The 23,290-nt window shown below is 45.9% G+C and overlaps 1 protein-coding gene across 1 annotated transcript in view; it reads right to left on the reverse strand.

The window, feature by feature from the left end:
- Positions 1–23,290, reverse strand: part of SNTG2 (syntrophin gamma 2) — a 977,025-nt gene that overhangs the window by 380,131 nt on the left and 573,604 nt on the right. Inside the window, exon 9 of the mRNA XM_073576436.1 lies at positions 3,591–3,718. Within this exon, the coding sequence (XP_073432537.1) occupies positions 3,591–3,718 (128 nt within the window). The remainder of the gene's footprint in view (positions 1–3,590; positions 3,719–23,290) is intronic.

Raw genomic sequence — 23,290 nt, forward strand, 5'->3', positions numbered from 1 at the left:
GAGTGTCTGAGCAAAGGGTCTGAATACTTACGACCATGTGATATTTCAGTTTTTCCTTTTTTTATAAATTTGCAAAAATTTCTACATTTCTGGATTTTATCGGTCAAGATGGGGTGCAGAGTGTACATTAATGAGAAAAAAATGAACTTTTTTTGCATTTACCAAATGGCTGCAATGAAACAAAGAGTGAAAAATTTAAATGAGTTTGAATACTTTCCGAACCCACTGTATATTCACCTCCAATGCCAAGGCTGTTCCTTCGGTGGCAGCAGTAGCTCTCCTGGGAATAATGTGACATTGTTTTGTCAATCAATTCTTGTGACCAATCATTGCTGACTTAATTTTCCTCTCCTATAAACGTAACTGACATCAGGAAGATGTGAGAGAACATCAGCCACTTTCACTTCCTCCAAATGTCTTGATTTGTCTGAAGGAAGAGAGAGTGAAGGCAACTCTGATTTGCTGCAGGAAATGCGTGATATAGCAATGTTATGCAATCTCCGGAGAGCCAGTGCTGGAACGGCGCAGGCACCAAAGTTGATTATGAGTTATTTTACTGCCTGGAAGCATATTGAGAGAAGGGGGTTGTCCGAATAGTTGACATTCCTTTTAATCTCATTTTTTATACAAGACAAATTACTATCATTTTTATTTTTTCAGTTTACAAAGCATAACCTTTATGGATAGTATTAATTTATCGGCATGGCATGGTTTAAATTCGGTGGCAATATTTCTTGGAGCACAGCATTATATTGTACACAGTGAAAGTCACCTTGATATGCCTGTTTTATTACATTTTTTAATTCCTCATAAATAGTGTTGAGCGGACCCATGGATGTTTGGATCCGTTAGATTAGACCGAACTTTAAAAAAAAGTTTGGTTCGGGTGCCAGAACGGTACTCGAACTCGAACCCGGTCCCCTTTGAAATGAATGTTGGGCCCGAACATCCGGCGTTTCCCATGGTGTCTTCTGTATGACAGCACGAGAAACACCGTCTCTGGATAGCTTTCATTCAAATTGCTATTTGCTTAGGCCATATATGGGGCAGGTCTATTACTTATTCCTAGACACTGACATTATTATTCATGACTGCTTTTGTGTCTTGCATTCCTCCATGTGTTGGGTCATGCATAGGGTTGAGCATTCCGATACTGCAAATATCGGGTATCGGCCGATATTCCGATATTCGCGGTATCGGAATTCCGATACTGAGTTCCAATACTTTTTGCATATCGAATACCGGAATCGGAAGTTCCCATAATGCTATGAGCCAGTTTGATTTGATTCAGCCAATTAGCAATCCTAAGAAGTGTGGGCACATCCTGTTATCCATGTTAGGCATGTTAACTAATGGCATGGCTGTGATTGGCTGCGAGCAGCCCACCCAGCTGCTCCTCCCCCAGACACACGCTGAACAGTGATCTATGGAAAGTGAAGCTAGTGAGGGAGGAGGAAAAGACCAGTTCTCATTTCAATGCCAGAACACCCCCCCCTAGACGTTTATCTTAGAAGCAAGAGATGATATCTTGGAAACCGTGCAGACATGCCACAGAAGGTAAATTACTTATTGTCAGCATTCTGCAGCCTAGATATGCACTGAGATTATGTGAAAAGCCCGGTCAACTTGTTCTGTTATGTATTTCTGCCAAGTTGGATTGCCCGCCAGGGCTGGTGGGGTACTTGGTACCGGGCCTGTTGGTTTCAATGGGAGATGTAACGGTATCTGTGACCCGATCCGTGGCCCTGGGCGTCCATTGTAAAAGGGAAATGTTGAATGTGTGATGATTAAAGTTTATGAGTGAATGATTCATGACGCCACCTGTGGTGTTCGGCAATGAAGATGTTAAGTCGACGCTGCAGACAGATCCTCTGGGACAGATATTGTGGTGCAGCTTTGATGTTGTGGCCCTCCACAGGTAGGGCTGTAGTCCCAGGGCAGTGTAGATGGAGAGGTAGTGAAGAGATGCAGATGGTGCAGTGCCAGGCACAGAGATGTAGCAGTGCTGAGTGTGTTGGCACAGGAATAACTGGAGGACACCAGGGCATGTAGTTCCAAAGCTTTACTCACAGTCTGTTGTGCATACAGGTGCCCGCATCCATGCCATGTCCTCTGGGTCAGGGGCTCAGTCAACCTCCAAGCTAGATGAAGCACTCCGTTCCAACACTCCGCCAACATGTGCCTTTTCTGAACATCTCCCTCTATTGCTACACAACCCCTTTAACATAGTCAATATCTTTGTAACTCCGAACGTCTTAAAAAAAAATTAATTCCTGCTATTCCATTTGATTGGGCTAAACCTCTATGCCTTTAATGTCTCCTCCACCTCCCCCAATACATTCTACATTATTCTTAGTTGCTTTCTTTCATGTAGAATTAACCTACAAGGAAAGTAAGGGTTTATTTTCATTCCGATATTTGTGTCCCATTGACTTGCATTGGTTTCCGGTATCGGAATCAGCGATATCCGATATTTTTGGGGTATCGGTCTGATCCAATCCGATCCAATATTTCCCGATATCGGAAGGTATCGCTCAACACTAGTCATACATTGCTCTATTTTCCTTGTAGCTTGGTCTGATTATGCAATTAGGCTGCATGGTTTATTAACCATATGTCCACATACCTTAAGTGACAGGCAAGGTCGGATTGGCCATCTGGCAATTCTGGCAAATGCCAGTAGGGCCTGTCTGGTCATGGGTCACCTTGTCTGCTACATTGTTAACAGAATCGGTGTACTGAAGACACCCATACTGTTAAGAGTTTTGGCGGAGCACAAAGTCACTGACTCCCTCACTTACCCCAGCAGGCAATGATTATAGTTAGAAATATTGGTCTTGTAGTAATTCTTGCTTTCCTCCATCCAGGATAATATATCCCAACTGGTGCTTGGGGACGAGGACAGCATGGACCTATGTAATTTCAAATGCCAGGGATGAATTTTAGTCCCAGTCCGTACCTGGTGACAGGTGAACTTGTATTAGCATTATTGTAATTTTGGAGTATTCTGCTTTAATCATGTATTTATACATTTACATTGGGCTTTGGTGGGGCTATTAGATCTTTTAACTGTTTTTAGATGTTTACCCATTTTGCCTCAATAAATATTTTGTATATTTTTATGGTGCGCATCATCTTGTAGCCCTTTTCTCTCTTGTCTTTGTTTTTTATCATGGTAGTTTTATTGCATTTTGTAGCACCCTTCTGGCATTTGACATTGTTTAAAATTTGTGGTGCACTCTGCATAAATTGATTGTCCGCTTTGTCCACATTGACATGTTTCCATGTTTTGATTTTTTTTATTGGTAAGATAATAAATGTTTAAAATTTTGTATACAATTTTAGATATTTTAATTTATTCAATTTACATAAAAAAAATCTACACTGTAGTACTGTAGAATAAAATTGACCCAAAGAGCTAAAATTATTTGACAGAACAGTGAATTAATGTTGAGGTTCTGTTCTTTAATTTTAGTTTGGTGTAAGTTGTGGGTGAAGAAGGGAATTTTCTAACATTGAAAGTATACAGAATGGAATTGCATTTCTCATGGAAGCATTTAGAGGACAAACATGATTATTGCATTACAAACCTTAACTTTACTGTAGAAGCCTTGAACCTTGAAATTCTAGCCATTATTAAAGGAATTGAAAGTTCATCCATCCATCTCTTTTCATATTTGGGTTCTTGAATTGTAGGCGAGGAAGGTGATGAAGGAGCCTAAAAGGAGAATCGGAGCAATTGAACATAACACCAAATAAAATTCTATAAAAATTACAAGGGTTGTCCTGGACCATTTTTTTTATTATGGGCCTAACAGCTAATAGACAGGTAGTTGCTAACAGAGGCAACCACCTGCCTGTTTAAACCGACACCAGCTCAGAGCGGTTGCTGACCTTTCCTGCCATCGATTCAGCTGTTCCATGTCAACCCAAACAGTTCTTCTTCCGAGCTGCGATGTCAATGGAGAGCGACTGTCATCGTCATGATGATTGACAACCAGCTCCCCGCAGTTAGGCAGCAGGGAGCTTGCTGTCAATCAGTATGATGTCAGCAGTCATGCCCCACCAACAGAGCTGAGTGAACGACAGGCTGCGGAATAGCCGGCAATAGCAGTCTATTTATTACCACTCTGTACCGGCAGAGATCGGTGCCAGGCACATCAGGCAGGTAGTTAATAACTATCTGCCTGTTATTTCTTTAGCCCGCAGTGAAAAATAATAATAATCGTGGATAACCCCTTTAAAAAACTAAAGGGGTTAATCTTAGTGCTGATATATTTGTTGCACATGGACCCAATAGTAGGCAATGCCACTGCCTTTCTACAAGAAGCTGACAGCGTTCTGATGTCTAGGATAGTGCAGATAAGGGACTGAGTCAGGGAGAATTTGTGGCTCACAGTTACCAGCGCGATCTAAAATAAGAATAAATGGAGTCATTGGGCATAATTGAACACCAAATACTACATATACAAGAGAACTGTAGAGGTCCCACAAACAGACCTGGTGGTGGAGTTGGCATACTCCTGTCCCCACAATGCACTTTCCAGGTCATCCCCCCAGTCCCATCACTCTTATTCCCTTCTTTTGAGGTCCACACCATCAGGCTCTTCCGTCCCCTCTCCCTCAGGGTAGCGGTCATATACCGGCCCCCAGGCTCACCCACCCTCTTCCTTGACCACTTTTCAGCCTGGCTGCCACACTTCATGTCCTCAGAACTACCAACCCTCATCCTGGGAGACTTCAACATCCCCATTAACAGCCCTAATTCCACATCTGCATCCCAGCTTCTATCACTAACCACCTCTCTAGGCCTCTCACAGCTTTCAACCTCTGAGACACATAAGGACGGTAACACCCTTGATCTGGTCTTCTGCCGGCTCTGTTCAATCTCCCACCTAAACAACTCACCGCTTCCACTCTCTGACCACAACATTCTCTCCTTCACGCTCACAAATCCTCGCCCACCCCAGCTCATTCCTACCTACCACACAGTCAGAAATCTACAAGCTATTAACCCTCAGACACTTTCAGATTCCCTACACTCATCTCTGTCCCCAATCTCCTCTCTCTCCTGTCCTAATCTGGCTGTTCATCACTACAATGACACTCTTAGAAGCACCCTTGACCAAGTAGCTCCCCTCACCCTCAGAACCTCCTAACACAGAGTAAAAGAGCCCTGGCTCACATCGCAAACTCAACTTCTCCAGCGATGCTCCAGGAGTGCTGAACGCCTATGGAGAAAAACCCACACACCTGAAGACTTCATCCACTTCAAATTTATGTTAAGAACCTATAACGCTGCCCTTCACCTTGCCAAACAGACCTACTTCACCACCCTGATCTCCTCACTAGCCAACAACCCCAAGAAACTTTTTGACACTTTTCACTCCCTCCTCAGGCCAAAAGCACAAGCCCCTATCACAGACATTTGTGCTGATGACCTGGCCTCCCACTTTACAGAAAAAATAGATAATATCCGTCAAGAAATCTGCTCCCAACCACCAAGTGCTGTGACTCCCATCCCTTCCTACATCTCCCCTGGCTCACTCTCCACATTTGATCCCATAACAGAAGAAGTCTCCAGACTCCTCTCTTCTTCTCGTCCGACTACATGCACTACCGACCCCATTCCCTCACATCTCCTCCAGTCTCTCTCTCCAGTCGTCACAACCCACCTAACTACAATCTTTAATCTCTCCCTCTCCTCGGGCATTTTCCCATCCTCCTTCAAACACGCCATCGTTACTCCACTACTAAAGAAACCTGCTCTCGACCCATCCTGCACAAACAACTACAGACCAGTCTCCAATCTCCCCTTCATCTCTAAACTTTTGGAATGCCTAGTTTACTCCCGCCTTACCCGTTACCTCTCCATTCACTCCCTTCTAGACCCTTCACAGTCCGGCTTCCGCCCCTACATTTGACTGAAACTGCACTCATCAAAGTGACCAATGACCTTCTGACAGCAAAACGTAACGGTGACCACTCTCTACTCATTCTTCTTGACCTATCTGCAGCTTTCGATACTGTTGACCACCATCTCCTACTCTCTAGGCTCCAGTCACTAGGCATTAAGGACACTGCACTCTCCTGGTTCTCTTCCTATCTCTCTGACCGCTCCTTCAGTGTTTTGTTCTCTGGCTCCACGTCATCTCCTCTTCCTCTTGCTGTCGGGGTACCTCAGGGCTCAGTCCTTGGCCCCCTTCTTTTCTCTCTCTACACGGCCCCAATTGGACAGACAATCAGCAGATTTGGCTTTCAGTACCATCTTTATGCTGATGACACACAACTATACACGTCTTCCCCCGACCTTACCCCCGCTGTACTACAGAACGCCAGTGACTGTCTGTCCGCAGTCTCCAATATCATGTCCGCTCTCTATCTGAAACTCAACCTCTCCAAAACTGAACTTCTTCTGCTCCCACCGTCTACTAACCTCCCTAAATCTGACATTTCCTTCTCCGTGGGTGGTACCACAATAACACCCCGGCAGCAGGTGCGCTGTCTGGGTGTTATGTTTGACACCAATCTCTCCTTTACATCCCATATACAATCCCTTGCCCGCTCTTGCCGCTTACACCTAAAGAACATCTCTAGAATCCGCCCTTTTCTCACTATGGAAACAACAAAAACCCTCACTGTTGCATTGATCCACTCTCGCCTGGATTACTGCAACGCTCTATTAATTGGCCTCCCCGTCACTCGACTATCCCCTCTCCAGTCCATACTCAATGCAGCAGCCAGGATCGTCCATCTGGGTAATCGGTACTCGGACGCGTCCGCTCTTCGCCAGTCCTTACATTGGCTGCCCATTCATTATAGGATCCAATTCAAAGTACTTGTTCTCACCCACAAAGCTCTCCACAGTGCGGCACCCCCTTACATCTCTTCTCTCATTTCTGTCTATCGGCCTAGCCGATCGCTGCGCTCTGCAAATGACTTTCGACTAACCTCTGCACTAATCCGTACCTCCCACTCCCGACTCCAAGACTTCTCCCGTGCTGCTCCTATCCTCTGGCATGCTCTACCCCAAGAAATCAGGACTATCCACAATTTGCATAGTTTTAGGCGCTCCCTCAAAATACACCTGTTCAGAGCGGCCTATCACATTCACTAATCAAAGTCATTCTCTGTGTAAGTGTGCGTGCGTAGCCCATTCACTATCTCCATCCATCCTTCACTCCTGCAAGATGGCTGGACCTTCATTGTAAATACACCATTGTAAATACACACCTGTACTCTGTATCTCCCTCACCTCATTGTAGATTGTACGCTCTCACGAGCAGGGTCGTCTTATTTCGTCTTATTTTGCTTTAATTATTGCATTGTTAGCGTTGTTACTTATGACTTGTGTTTTGAAACTGTTAAACTGTAAAGCGCTGCGGAATATGTTGGCGCTATATAAATAAAGATTATTATATTATTATTATTATAACTGTATAAGAGTCATAAAGACTCAGTGACTACGATGATATTGGGTTTGAAAGTTTAATGCAAAGGTCTAGCCATGTTAAAAGGAAAATAGTAAAATTAAGCATAAGTGATGGGAAATTAAGGCAATGGTTGGAGAACATGACAGATCATGATATCTTAGGGCTTAATTCAGTCACCTAAGTCTGTAGGCTAGACTCGTAGAGTAATGCTGTGTGGTGAGAATGAAAGGTCACGAACTTCATCCAGTTTCATAGCTAATATAAAACTGCCTGTGAGGGCTATGTTTCAAATGTAATATTAAAATGGATTTAATTATATATATAATCGTGCATTAAAATATAGAAAAATCGAGTGCATGACAATTATTCTTTAGAAATGCATACAGCACATATTGTAACTATTCATACATAACTACATGCAGTAAAAATTTCAAGGGCATTTCTCTACTCTATGAAACATTTTATACAACATTGAAGTATTTTTAATGTATGGAGTTTTGCTAATTGCTCTTGCTTTTTTTTCCATTGCAAATACCTTTGAATAGCAACTATTTTTTTGTGCATTGATCAGAAGGGCATAAAGCTTTGCATTATATCATAAAAAGGTAAAATGGCATCCTGTAGGTTTATTGTAAATCTTCAAACCCCAACCAACATCTATTGTTAAGATTGCAAAAGAGAAAGGAGGGAGATGGAGCTGCAGTTGCTCTCTGAGATTGCGTGCTGTGAGAGGGGAGGAAGAGCAGAAGTGAAGTGACCTGGATGTACCTAGAGCACGCAGTACATATTTTACATTCCACAGGAAGTTCCCAGAAACAAGCAAAAGGCCAATAAAATCAAAGGCTACAAGAACACATCTATATCTACAGTATTCTGGATGGTCTGGAGATATAAAAAGATGTAATAATTTCAATAAAATATATTAGTATAAGCTATAAAACAATGATTCAGTAGACTAAATAAGATGCTGCAAATCCTATCCTTTCTTTCTTTCGACAGCTTTCTCTCTAGAACACTTTTTATTCTCTCCTAGTTCTCTTATTTATGTGTAGATTACACATGCTCATTGAAGATTAAGGGCGTAGTTTTGGGGGTAGAGAAGTAGCAGCCAGATTCTGGCAACAGGAGCAACTTATGCCACAAAATAATAAAACATTTATATAACTACGAAATGACAGATGGAGAGTAGAGGGAAGCAGCCACCTGATGAAGACGGAGGTTATCCGTCAAAACGCGTAGTGGAACTTAATAAAGAAGAAAACCTTTCAAGCTTCTCCCTTTCCTTTGCGCTCCCCTGCGATCGGGTTACCCTGCTTCCCATGCTTTAATCCTCTCTAGAAGCACCCGACAGGAGCAGCATAGGATTACATTTACCAGCGCCCTGAGACCTGTCAGCCTCGTGCTCCATATATCTGTCTCTCTCTGATTATTTCAGATGGAGAGTAGAGATTACTGTCATTAGTGCAGTATATGGAGGTAAACAATGGAAACAATGCTAGTTCTACATGAGACAGTGGAGTATATCTATCCACCTGTCTATATCTATATATATATATACTAAAAAATATACTCTGCAACCTCTTCTACTGTGAGAGACAGAATGGAAAAAAATCTAGCAAATCACATTGTATGATTTTTACATAATTTGCATTTTAATACATGAAATAAGTATTTGATACAATAGAAAAAAACTTAATGTTTGGTACATAAACCTTTGTTCGCAATTACAGAATACAAATTTTTCCTGTAGTTGTTGACCAAGTTTGCACACATTGCAGCAGGGATTTTGGCCCACTCCTCTATACAGATTGTCTCCAGATCTTTCAGATTTCAGGGCTGTAGCTGGGCAACACTGAGTTTCAGCTCCCGCCAAAGATTTTCTATTGGGTTCAGGTTTGGAGACTGGCTTGCCCATTCCATGACCTTGGAATACTTCTTACAATTCTACCTCTTAGTTGCCCTGGCTTTGTGTTTTGTGTCATTGTCATGCTCGAAGACCCAGCTAAAACCCATCTTCAGTGGTCTTACTGAGGGAATGAGGTTTGTTGCAGGATTTCAATCCATGACAGCGTAGTGTGCTACTAACGGTGATGTTTGAGACTGTGGTCCCAGTCCTCCACAATTGACCAGGTCCTCCCGTAGAGTTCTGGGCTGATTCCTGACTTTTCTCAGAATTATCATTACCCCACTATCTTGCATGGAGCCCCAGACTGAGGAAGATTGATAGCTATCTTGTGTTTCTTCCATATTCTAATAATTGTGCCAATTACGCCAATAGTTGTTGCCTTCTCACCAAGATGCAGCCCATCCCAGTCTTGTTCATGTCTACAATTTTGTCCCTGGTGTCCTTAGACAGATCTTTGTGTCATGCCCCTCCCACCTGGGGCCGGGACTCAGGGCCCGACATCACCACTTCTGGTGCCGCGACCGCTCTGAGGTTCCCGTCGGTGCACCTCTCGCACTTGATCCTATGGCTGCCCAGCTTTGCTAAGCGCACATGCACTCTCCTCTCTGCCCTGACTGCAGCCGTGCCATCTCTATGGTTCTGGAAGACCTGAACCTGAAGTCCCAGCGCTCTTGCCCTATATCAGGCTGCCTCTTCCTGTAGGAGGTGCCTGATTATTGTTGTGCTTCCTTGCTAGGACTGCATGGTCCCTGCTTGGCCACTCTCTGTAATCAGGTCCCCTGCCTGTGCTCTGTCGTGCTTCTTAGCACATGCTCTGCTCCTGCCTTGTGCTTTGCCGTGCTTCTTAGCACACCCCCTGCTTTGCCTTGCACCCAGGTGTGCTTCCCAGCATGCCCTCTGCTCTGCCTTGTGCTCAGGCGTGCTTCCCAGCACGCTCTCTGCTTTGCCTCGTACCTGGGCGTGCTTCTCAGAGCATGCCATATGCACTCCTATACCCAGCGTGCCCCAGTGTAGTGCCCTGCACTAACCAGTACCCAGTGAAACCTCCGTGTACACGCCCTGTACTTTCCTGAACCCTGCATAACCCCCATGTACATGCCCTTCATTATCCTATACCCAGCATGCACCTGTGTCCACGCTTTACACACTCTTGTATCCTGCGTGTTCCCTCCTGCACCTTGCTAAACACGCTCTCTTGTGTCCTCTGAGAGCCGGCCACCTGGTTCAGCAGTCGTAGTACTCTACCTCCCTGGGTCTGCCCCTGACACTCTCTGTATAGGGGGTAGTCCTTACTAGGTCAGCTGGCCCTGGGTGGTTTGGTATCATGACCCAGATGGTCCACTCAAGGAGTCACAGTATCATCAGGCCATGGACCCCGCTGGTACCAGGGCCACCGCCCAAAAGGAACTGGTGTTTCTACGAGAGAATCAGAATAGGATTATGTCCTTTTTTAAATCTATGGACTCCCACCTGTCGGCCTTACAGTCCTCTGATCCTGGGAAAACTTCCCAGTTCGCCAGCCTCCAACAAGAGCTCACTCAGCAACGCGACACCCAGGCCCACATTCTCAATTATATGGCATCGGTAGATAATCGACTGCTTTCCCTATAATCTGTTGCCTCTGTTTCTTCCCAAGCCTCGGTCTCGCACCCGTTGCCCCGTTTATGCAAACCGCCCCAATATAGTGGTGACCCCAAGTTGTGTCGGGGTTTTTTGAACCCATGCCAATTACATTTTGAGCTCCTGTTGCAGCAATATCCCACCTATCGAGCTAAAGTGGCCTTTATAGTTTCCCACTTAGAGGGGGAGGTGTTAGCGTGGGTGAATCCTCTCTGGGAACACGATGATCCACTCGTCTCTCAGCTCTCCACCTTTTTGGACACCTTCCACAAGGTGTTCGATGAGCCGGGTCATCTGGCTCTGTTGGATGACATGCCATCCGTTTTTCCACTTTGTCCTCCGAACTCGGTTGGAACAATGAGGCTCTCGTAGGGGCCTTTTGGCGTGGCCTGTCCGGTCGGATCAAAGACAAACTGGCGGGCAGGGATACCCCTACCTTTTTAGAGGATCTAATCTCCCTTGCGACATGCATTGAAGACCTCCTCACCTCTTCTTGTCCACCCGCAGTCCTCCCCGCTCGCGACCTCGTGCCTTCTTCTGCGAGCCCCGTATGTGAGCCTATGCAGATGGACTGACTCAAAATGGCTGAACGGTGTCGTAAGGAGAGGCTTGCACAAGGACTCTGTTTTTACTGTGGGAGTCCCTCTCATCGCCTTCGCTCCTGTCCCAAGAAGCCGGGAAACTTCTCTGCCTAGGATTGGTAGGAGAGGACCATACAGGATGCCTCTCCTCTCCTGACCGTGTCAGTTTTGCTGAATTTTGGTTCTAAGCGTTATTCTGAGGAGGCTTATGTAGATTTAGGTGCAGCAGGGAACTTTATCAGGCTTGAGGTGGTTAAAAAATATTGGATTCCTGTCAGATCCCTGGAGACTCCTCGGTTGATAGCTTCGGTCAATGGTAAACCCTGGCTGGAGACCGTTACCCAAGTCACCAAAGAAACTGAGCTGCAGTTTGGAGCCATGCATCAAGAAGTCATCTCCTTTCACGTCTTGTCGACTTTGTCTCACACGCTTTTTCTTGGTCTCTGAAACGCGTAGGATAGCTTTTTGGGCCTCATTGCGATCTCTAGTGGTTGCAGCCCAATGCATCATGTGTTCCTGACATCACACAGGTCCTGTGCTGACGAGCACAGTGTGAAGATCGAGCACCCAGCCAAGAACGTGGGCACGCATGTGTTTTTTCTACCCAGCCTGCAATTAGAGCGATTGCTGCCACCGGCCGGGACAGCATCACTAATACTACTGCGGCTCTCAAGCAAGTATTATCGGCAACCAACCAGCGGAGTATCATTGTCTACAGAAGGCCCTTTAGATCTTTGAACATCTGAATCGGCGCTCACTTGCCAGACTGAGCCCGTTCTCCTCATCTGTGACTGTTAACCCCTACCGCATCATCAGGTAACTTTGGTTCTATGAACTGCAAGTGTTAGCAAGCATCCTAATGGTTATATGATCAATTTAACTTCACTTTTTCACTCTTTGCCCAGTTCTGGTATTTTTACCTATGCTTGATTGTGCCTTGCATTTTGAATATATTCATCCGTGATCCATCCTGAGGAAGTTATCAGATACTAGTGACTCTAAGCGTAGTAGTAATTCTTTTATCTATACTATCGGCAGTTCGTTCCCTATTTCTCCTCGTTGGTTTGCCCTATCTCATCCCTTATCCACAAAGGAGCTAACCCAAATGCTTGGTCCTCTGAGTCAGAGGATGCCTTCCAATCCTTGAAACAAGCCTTCGCCACTGCTCCAGTGCTTCATCGCCCCGAGGTTAGTAAACCTTTCTGTAGTGAAACCTCCACCAGGGGGAGCTGGTGAGGGAAGAGAGGTTACACACTAAGAGCAGCAACCCTGAGCAACAGCACAGGTGCCACAGGTAATAACAGAGAATAGTCAGACTAACCGAGTCAGAAACTAGCAGGAGCAGACGTACCAGAAGGAGCAGCAATACACGTAGTCAAAATACCAAGCCGAGAGTAAGAAATCCAGAACATGAGCATGGGGTCCAAAACGTGAGACGAAATACGTGGTCGGGGTACAAGCCGGGGGGTCAGATGCCAGAGAGGGAACGTAACAGCAGAGACGAATACCAAGAAACGGGGTCAGAGATCAGTCCGGGTCATACACGTGAATATCAGTCAAAGGCAGGAGGATCTCAAAGGTACAAGGGTCAGAGGCTCTAAACTGGAAGCTTGAGCTATCACTAACACTGGTCAGCAGGCTGTGAGAGACTGAAATAGTCCAGCTAGCTCCAGAACGAGGCTGAGGAGATTAACCCCCGCATGACCAGTCAGGAGTGAATACAGCAGAAGATAAACTCCGGACTGGACCATGACAGTACCCCCCTCTCAATGGGGGGGCCACTGGACCCCCAGGCTTCCATGGATGACGAGCGTGAAAGGCCCGGACCAACCGATCCGCATGGACCGAACGGGTTGGCACCCATGACTGATCCTCAGGACCGTATCCTTTCCAATGGACCAAGTACTGAAGTGAACGACGGAGCATGCGAGAATCCACCACCTGTTCCACCTCATGCTTGGTCTGATCATCTACCATAACAGATGGTGGGTGCGAGGGAGAATCATCAGAGGAAGCAACAGATGGCTTCAGAAGCGCCTTATGGAACACATTAGGAATCCGTAATGACGGAGGCAAACGCAGGTGAAAGGCCACAGGATTAATCACCTCTAAAATCTCATACGGACTAATAACCTTGGGACCCAACTTAGCAGAGGGAATTCTCAGCCTTATGTTTTTGGTGGATAACCATACCTTATCCCCCACCTGTTAAGTCGGCCCCACCGAGCGTCGTTTATCCGCAAAAAATTTATATTTGCCTTGGGCCTCCCCAATGTTTCTCTGAACCTCACTCCCAACCTCCTCCAACCGCAAAAAGGCCGAATCAGCCCCTGGACATTCCGAATCCAGTCTGGAGAATTCACCAAAATGAGGGTGAAACCCATAGTTGCAGAAGAAAGGAGAAGTACCAGTAGACTGATTGACATGATTATTGAAGGCGAATTCCGCTATAGGTATCACAGAGCACCAATCATCCTGTCTGGATGTGACAAGACACCGCAGGATATGCTCCAAAAGACTGATTGGTCCTTTCAGTCTGACCATTGGTCTCAGGATGGTAGGCCGATGAAAAGGTCAGACTGATGCCCAGCCTTTTACAAAAAGCTCTCCAGAATTTTGCCACGAATTGCACCCCTCTATCAGACACCACACTGACAGGCACACCATGCAACTGAATCACATGCTCAATGAATAGCTTAGATAGAGTCTCAGCATTAGGAAGGCCCGTTAAGGGTACAAAATGTGCTTGTTTACTGAACCTATCCACAACTACCCAGATCACGGTTTTGCCATTAGAGGGTGGGAGATCGGTGATGAAATCCATGGACAGGTGAGTCCTCGGTCTATCCGGAATTGGCAGTGGCACCAATTCCCCGGCCGGCCGGTTGTGGGAGGCTTTAGCGCGGGCACAAATTTCACAGGAGGACACAAAACCAGTGACGTCAGAAGTCAACGAGGGCCACCAGAACAGCCTAGTGATGGCTTTACGAGTGGCCGAGATTCCAGGATGCCCACTCAGAGCTGAGTCGTGGAACTCCCGAAGCACCCTTGACCAATACTCGACAGGCACAAAGAGCTTATTTTCAGGTATGGACTGAGGAGCAAGAGATTGGGCCTCATGAATCTCCTCCTCCAATGTCGGGGACACCACAGCCACCACCACCCCGCGCTGAAGAATGGAGGAAGGAGGCTCAGGAGGCAATACCGGATCTAGGCTGCGACACAAGGCATCCGCCTTCACATTCTTGGAATCTGGTCTGAAAGTGATGGAAAACTGAAATTGGGAAAAAAAAAGTGACCACCTTGCCTGTCTCGGAGTCAGATGTTTGGCGGATTTGATGTAAGACAGGTTCTTGTGATCTGTAATGACAGTGATACGATGGACAGCCCCCTTCAAAAAATGCCTCCATTCTTCAAAAGCCAATTTAATGGCCAACAACTCTTGGTTACATCATATTTCTTTCAGCAGAGGAAAATGTTTTAGAAAAGAAGGCACAGGGTCTAAAGTTAGTTAATGTGGTGGGCCCCTGGGACAACACAGCCCCCACTCCCACCTCAGAAGCATCCACTTCTATGATGAATGGTTTAGACAAGTCAGGTTGAACCTGTACCGGAGCAGTCATGAAACGTTCTTTTAACAAAGTAAACGCCGCCACAGCTGGAGCTGACCAGTTTTTGAGATCCGCCCCCTTTTGGGTGAGATCAGTGAGGGGTTTGACCACTTGAGAGAACCCCTTGATGAATTTTCTATAATAATTGGCGAAACCCAGAAATCGCTGAAGACCCTTGAGATCTCTGGGTTGCACCCAATCCACAATGGCCTGTACCTTCCTAGGGTCCATACAAAACCCCTCAGCGGACAGGATGACCCCTAGAAAGGACAATTCTTGAGTAAAAAATGAACATTTCTCCAATTTGGCAAAGAGTGAGTTCTCCCTGTGCCTCTGGAGAACCACATGAAGGTGACCCATATGACTTTGTCTATCAGAAGACTATATGAGTATGTCATCAAGATAAACAACTACAAAGCGTCCAATAAAATCAGAAAAAACATGGTTAATGAAATTCTGGAATACCACTGGTGCCTTAGTCAAACCGAAGGGCATAACCAAATTTTCAAACAGACCCTCAGAGGTGAGAAACGCAGTTTTCCATTCATCCCCTCCTGCACACAGATGAGATTGTACGCTTCCCTGAGGTCCAATTTAGAGAACCACCTGGCCCCTGACAATTGATTGTACAAATCAGGTATCAGTGGGAGCGGATAAGTGTTTCTTATGGTTATTTTGTTCAGTTCTCAAAAATCGAGGCATGGGCGTAAACCACCATCCTTTTTTTTACAAAAAAGAACCCCGCTGCCACGGGAGAGACAGATGGCCGTATATGCCCTTTACGGAGGCTCTCAGAGATATACTCCTTCATAGCAGACCGCTCAGGGCCGGAGAGATTGTACAGCCAGTCTTTGGGCAATTTGGCACTGGGAACAAGATCCATGGCACAATCAAATGGGCGGTATGGTGGTAGAACCTCAGCCTCCTTTCGGAGAACACATCCTAAAAATCCTTCAGGTACTCCGGAATACCCTCCAGACTGACGGATGACATACAGTTGTGGCCAAAAGTATTCACACCCCTGCAATTCTGTCAGTTAATACTCAGTTTCTTCCTGAAAATGATTGCAAACACAAATTCTTTGGCATTATTATCTTCATTTAATTTGTCTTAAATGAAAAATCACAAAAAGAATTGTCCTAAAGCCAAATTGGATATAATTTCACACCAAACATAAAAAAGAGGGTGGACAAAAGTATTGGCACTGTTCGAAAAATCATGTGATGCTTCTCTAATTTGTGTAATTAACAGCACCTGTAACTTACCTGTGGCACCTAACAGGTGTTGGCAATAACTAAATCACACTTGCAGCCAGTTGACATGGATTAAAGTTGACTCAACCTGTTCTGTGTCCTTGTGTGTACCACATTGAGCATGGAGAAAAGAAAGAAGACCAAAGAACTGTCTGAGGACTTGAGAAACCAAATTGTGAGGAAGCATGAGCAATCTCAAGGCTACAAGTCCATCTCCAAAGACCTGATTGTTCCTGTGTCTACCGTGTGCAGTGTCATCAAGAAGTTTAAAGCCCATGGCACTGTGGCTAACCTCCCTAGATGTGGACGGAAAAGAAAAATTGACATGAGATTTCAATGCAAGATTGTGCGGATGTTGGATAAAGAACCTCGACTAACATCCAAACAAGTTCAAGCTGCCCCGCAGTTCGAGGGTACAACAGTGTCAACCCGTACTATCCGTCGGTGTCTGACTGAAAAGGGACTGTATGGTAGGAGACCCAGGACGACCCCACTTCTTACCCCGAGACATAAAAAAGTCAGGCTGGAGTTTGCCAAAACTTACCTGAAAAAGCCTAAAACGTTTTGGAAGAATGTTCTCTGGTCAGATGAGACAAAAGTAGAGCTTTTTGGGCAAAGGCATAAACATAGAGTTTACTGGAGAAAAAAGAGGCATTCAAAGAAAAGAACACAGTCCCTACAGTCAAACATGGCGGAGGTTCCCTGAGGTTTTGTGGTTGCTTTGCTGCCTCTGCACTGGACTGCTTGACCATGTGCTTGGCATTTTGAAGTCAGAAGACTACCAACAAATTTTGCAGCATAATGTAGGGCCCAGTGTGAGAAAGCTGGGTCTCCCTCAGAGGTCATGGGTCTTCCAGCAGGACAATGACCCAAAACACACTTCAAAAAGCACTAGAAAATGGTTTGAGAGAAAGCATTGAAGACTTCTAAGGTGGCCAGCAATGAGTCCAGACCTGAATCCCATAGAACACCTGTGGAGAGATCTAAAAATGGCAGTTTGGAGAAGGCACCCTTCAAATATCAGGGACCTGGAGCAGTTTGCCAAAGAAGAATGGTCTAAAATTCCAGCAGCGCATTGTTACAAACTCATTGATGGTTACCGGAAGCGGTTGGTTGCAGCTATTTTGGCTAAAGGTTGTGCAACCAAGTATTAGGCTGAAGGTGCCAATACTTTTGTCTGGCCCATTTTTGGAGTTTTGTGTGAAATGATCAATGTTTTGCTTTTTGCTTCATTCTCTTTTGTGGTTTTTCATTTAAGACAAATTAAATGAAAATAATAATACCAAAGAATTTGTGTTTGCAATCATTTTCAGGAAGAAACTGAGTATTATCTGACAGAATTGCAGGGGTGTCAATACTTTTGGCCACAACTGTAGACACAGTAGCAAGACAATTTTCACAACAACCAGGTCCCCATTTAACAATATCCCGGGACCCCCAGTCAATAACCGGGTTATGCCGTTGCAACCAGGGAAACCCTAACACCAGGCCAGCAGGGAGGTTATCCAAAACAAAGCATGACATGCGCTCCTGGTGTAGCGCCCCCACCCTGAGGGTGAATTCTTTAGAAATGAAATGGAGACCATCCTTAGTGAGAGGTGTAGAGTCAATAGCCACAATTTTTAAGGGAGTCCCCAACCTAACTGTCCCTAATCTACAGCGAGCCACCAGCTTAGAGTCAATCAGGTTCAGGGATGACCCACAGTCTACAAAAGCCGACGTATGGAAAAAAGCTGTTCTCAACACCAAGTTCCACCTTTAGCAGTATCTGTGAAAATGACGAAAAAGGTATCTGAGAGTCTGGGTGATCTCCACGATTATCACCCAGACTCAGCCACTTGTTAGTCGGAGGACAGGAGGGGCAGTCTTTTTTCCAATGTCCGGGATCTCCGCAGTAAAAACACATCTTTCCATCACGTTGCCGTTTCCTCTCCTTCTCCTGAGCGTTGGTGGCTTCCACCTCCATAGGTTTAGATGGAAGCAAAACATCAGGGTTAGCAAGGAAAAGCGGAAACCCTCGCTGAGTAACACCTCTCTCCCGTAGTCTCTGATCCATACGGATAGCCTGAGTCATAGCCTCCTCCAATGAGCTGGGAGGTAGATGGAGAGTCAGAGCGTCCTTCAAGCAAATTGACAGTCCCTTCCTGAACAGACATCTCAGTGCAGAGTTGTCCCAGGACACCTCAGTGGACCATCGATGGAATTCGGAGCTGTACCATTCAGCTGAGTGCTTCCCTTGCCCCAGACCCATAATAGTGTCCTCTGCCACCCTAACATGGTCCGGTTCGTTATAGATAAGTCCTAGGGCCTCAAAGAACCTATCTACCGACATCCATTCAGGGGCAGTAGGGGGCAACGAGAAAGCCCAGGATTGGGGACCCTCCCTAAGTAAGGAGATAACAATCCCCACCCACTGAGTCTCATCCCAAGACGATCGGGGTCTAAGAGAAAGCCAGAATTTACAACTCTCCTTGAGTATGTGAAATTTATCCTTTTCGCCAGAAAATGTATCAGGAATGGAGATGAGCGACTTTGCCTTTTTTCGGGTCGAGACAGGTTTCATGAAACCCGACTTTGTCAAAAGTCGAGTGGAACGAAATCGGCCGACTGAAACACGAAACCCAATGCAAGTCAATGGGGAAGAAAAGTCGGCAGTGAGTGGAGGACAGGGAACACACCTACAGTGCCCATTTTAATGCCAAAAACATCAATTCTTATTACTTAAGCTTGTCAACCTTAATTTACTTTTTAATAATAGTTAGGCATTGAAAACTGGGGGTTATTTGGCTAAAGTTGTGGGGGGGTAGGGCTGGCTCCAGATTTTTGTGGGCCCAGGGCCAAAGAGTGTCAATGGGCTCCTTTAACACTTGCCACAATTCATGATCCTCTGATACGGCAGAGAAATAGCGGTATAGTACAATGAAAAATACTTCACTTCTTACATCTCTTGACTGATATGCATTTTAAATTCTCCAATAGCTCCAAAAACGGACAGTATATTACTCCATACAGTATTATGGCCACCGCCTAGTGCGCTATACAGATTAATGAGGCCCATATATTTCTCCATACAGAATCATTGGTCCCATATAATGTTTGAAACAGTATATGATGAGTTCCACATAATGCTACAGTATATGTTGGTCCCCATGGATGAAGCTCCACTATGTTATGGGCCCAAATAATGCTCCATATATAATGGGCCCCATTCCTAATGCTCCAGTGCATAATGGGCCCTGTAAATGATGCTCCAGCGTCTGATGTCCACCTTTGGAATGCTCCAGTGTATGGTGGGCCTCATATATCATTCTCCAGAGTATAGTGCTCCCCAAACATAGCTGTCCCAACATTGAAAACAATTAAATAAGTCTCCTCACTAGGGAATCCCTGTACTAACAAAACATTGGACTTGTTCTTTGCCAATGTGGGAGGGGCATACGCCTCGTCAACCCTACCGCCCCTTGGAAGATCGGATCACAACCTAGTGCACCTCCAACCCGTGTACAAGCCACTTGTACAGAGAGAACCTGCTGTCACTCGCACAGTGAGGATATGGACTGAGGAGAGTGATGATGCTCTGAGAGACTGCTTTGAAACAACCACTTGTGATGTGCTGCAAGATTCCTATGGTGATGACATGGAAGGTCTTACACACTGTATGACGGACTACATTAATTTCTGTGTAGACAACACGGTACCCACAAAAGTAGTGAGGTGCTTCTCTAACAACAAACCATGGATCAGCCCCGGAATAAAGGCTCTTCTCAAAGAGAAGAAGTTGGCCTTCAGATCAGGTGACAAGGGCAGGCTGAGAGAGGTTCAGAAGGATCTGAAGTATCTAATCAGGCAGGGAAAGGCCAATTATAAGAGAAGGATTGAACTGAAATTGTCACAGAAAAGGATCCATGAAGTCTGGGAGAGTCTAAAGTCTATATCTGGGCATAGACAGACTGTCTCCAGGATGGTTGTAGATAAAGAGGGGCTTAATGAACTTAATCTATTCTTTAACAGATTTAATCACACACTGGCTGCTCCTGCCCCTGCATACCATTCACACCTCTCTGCTACAATAACCTCACCCCCTGCTGCAACTTGTCAACTGAGCCAGGGTCTGTTCTTCACAAGTACCCAGGTTGCAAAAGAACTGAATAAGATCAAAGTTTTGAAGGTTGCAGGTCCTGACGGCATCAGTGCAAGGCTAATCAAAACCGGCGGGCACCAGCTGAGTGAGATCATTACATATCTGTTCAATATGAGCCTGAGAATGTGTATAGTACCACAACTGTGGAAATTATCGTGTGTGGTACCAGTTCCAAAGAAACCTTATCTGAAAGACCTTAATGACTATAGACCTGTAGCATTGACATCACACCTGATGAAGGTACTAGAGAGATTGGTTCTCACACGTCTCCGTCCTCTAGTGAGCTCAGATATGGACCCTCTCCAGTTTGCCTACAGGCCGGGCATTGGTGTGGATGATGCCATTATCCACCTTCTAGATAGGACTCTCTCTCACCTGGAGAAACCTGGGAACACTGTGAGAATAATGTTCTTCGATTTCTCTAGTGCTTTTAACACCATACAGCCAGGTCTACTGAGAGACAAGCTGGGCCTTGTTGGTGTGGACCTCCAACTCTCCACCTGGATCCTTAACTACCTCACGAACCGACCTCAGTTTGTAAAGGTTCGGGACAGTGTGTCAGACACAGTGATCTGCAATACAGGGGCACCTCAAGGTACAGTTCTTGCCCCTTTTCTCTTCACACTGTACACTGCGGATTTTAGGTGCAACTCATCTAGCTGCTACTTGCAGAAGTATTCTGATGACTCTGCAATAGTAGGCCTCATCACAGGAGGAGATGAAAGAGAGTACAGAGATACTAACCAATCTTTTGTGGAGTGGTGTCAGAGGAACCACCTTAGGATTAATTCCGGGAAGACCAAGGAATTGGTGGTGGACTTTCGCAAGGGCAAAAATCCACCAGTAGTGGTGAACATTCAGGGAAATGACATTGAGATAGTCGACACCTATAAGTACCTTGGTGTGATCCTCAATAATAAGCTTGACTGGGCCCATCACTTGGATGCAGTGTACAGGAAGGGCCAAAGCAGGCTTTATCTGCTCAGAAGGCTGAGAGCCTTCGGAGTTAGAGGGGCACTCCTTGCATCCTTCTTCAACTCTGTTGTGGCATCAGTCATCTTCTTTGGTGTGGCGTGCTGGGGTAGTGGCATATCAACCAGGGACAGGAATAGGCTGGACAAACTGATTAGAAGGGCCAGCTCTGTCCTGGGATGCCCCCTTGACCCAGTTCAGGAAGTAGGCGACAGGAGGATACTGGCCAAGGTGAGCTACATGGTGCAGAATGATTCCCATCCCATGCATGAGACCGTGACAAAGATGTGCAGTACTGTCAGTGACCGGCTACTTCATCCTAAATGTGAGAGGGAGCGCTATCGAAAGTCCTTCCTTCCTGCTGCAGTTAGGCTGTATAACCAGCACTGTCCAAAACAGAGACCGACCCAAACAGAGAACTGATAGATCCAAAGTTGTGACAGGCCGGTTACAAATTTTTTTTTTTTTTTTTTCGTATATGTACCTACCTACTGTCAATGTAATGCCTTTATGCATCTGTATCTGTTCCTGCCTTGCTGCTGTAATGCTCTGAATTTCCCCATGGTAGGACGATTAAAGGATTATCTTATCTTATCTAGTCTGGACTCCTCGTCGCCCCCATCTTCCATCTCACTGCACTTGGACTGTTTAGGCAGAGGGCGTACAGACGTGATGTCATCGCGTTCTCTGACCAGAATGTCACTGTCAGGAAACGCGGAAGACGTCACGGCAGTGGAGCAGGGAGAGGTAAGTATTTCAACTTTGCAAGTGCTGTGATACTGAGCAAGCAGGGGGGGCCCACTCATTGGCGACGGCACTGGCAGAGGGCCCCTCATAGTACGCCGGTGTGTCTGACGGCGGATGTGCACCCCCACCATCAGAGACACTCGATTCTACTATGAGGGACCTTGTGCCAGTACCATTGACAAACATTGTGCCCACCTACCTGTCCAGGGCAACGGCACTCGCACGGGTGCGTGCGTCAGGTGGTGACCTCGGCCCTGTGGGGAGAGGCAGCCCAGTTAGGGAGGTGGAAAAATTGGCATATGTTGATGGTGGACATTCAGCAGCTGCAAATGGAGTAATTGGAGAAGTCCACGGAAGAGGAGGACAAAAGCAAGCCATTTTTCTGGCAACCTACGTGTCAGCAGGGGAGGGTGGGACAAAATCCTTTGAAACCCATGCATGGTTCATTTTAATGAAGGTTAGATCATCAACATTTTGGGTCGACAGATGGGTCCTTTTTTCTGTCAGGATTGATCCAGCAGCACTGAAGACTCGTTCAGATAACACACTAACAACAGGGCAAGCGAGCTCCTGAAGGCATTTTTTTGCCAATTCAGGCCAGGTGTCAAGTTTACAGGCCCAATAGTCAAAGGGGAATGACCAGTGAGGGAGAACATCGATATGGGAGGAGAAGTAGTTTGTTACCATAGTTGACAACTGCTGTCTCCTGTCACTTTCGATCGATGCAGTATTACCAGTCGTGTGAGCGGTACTTGAGAAATCAGTCCACAACATGGTCATGAAACCCCTGTGTCCAACGCCATTTCGCCTGTGTGCACCACGAGCACCTCTTTCATGTTGCCCCCTACGGTTTGTTGGAAAAACATCACCGCCGCTGTGTGCTGGGAATGCCTCAAACAAATGGTTTACCAGAGTTGCTTGTTTGTTAGCCAATATCAGCTCTAGGTTCTCCTGTCGCATGATGTGTTTTGGAATTTGCCTTTATAGCGTGGATCCAGGATGCTGGCCAACCAGTCCCTTTTTAGG

Source organism: Dendrobates tinctorius, unplaced genomic scaffold (assembly GCF_039654945.1).
Source record: "Dendrobates tinctorius isolate UK_male_01 unplaced genomic scaffold, ASM3965494v1 ptg000049l, whole genome shotgun sequence".
Lineage (NCBI taxonomy): Eukaryota > Metazoa > Chordata > Amphibia > Anura > Dendrobatidae > Dendrobates > Dendrobates tinctorius.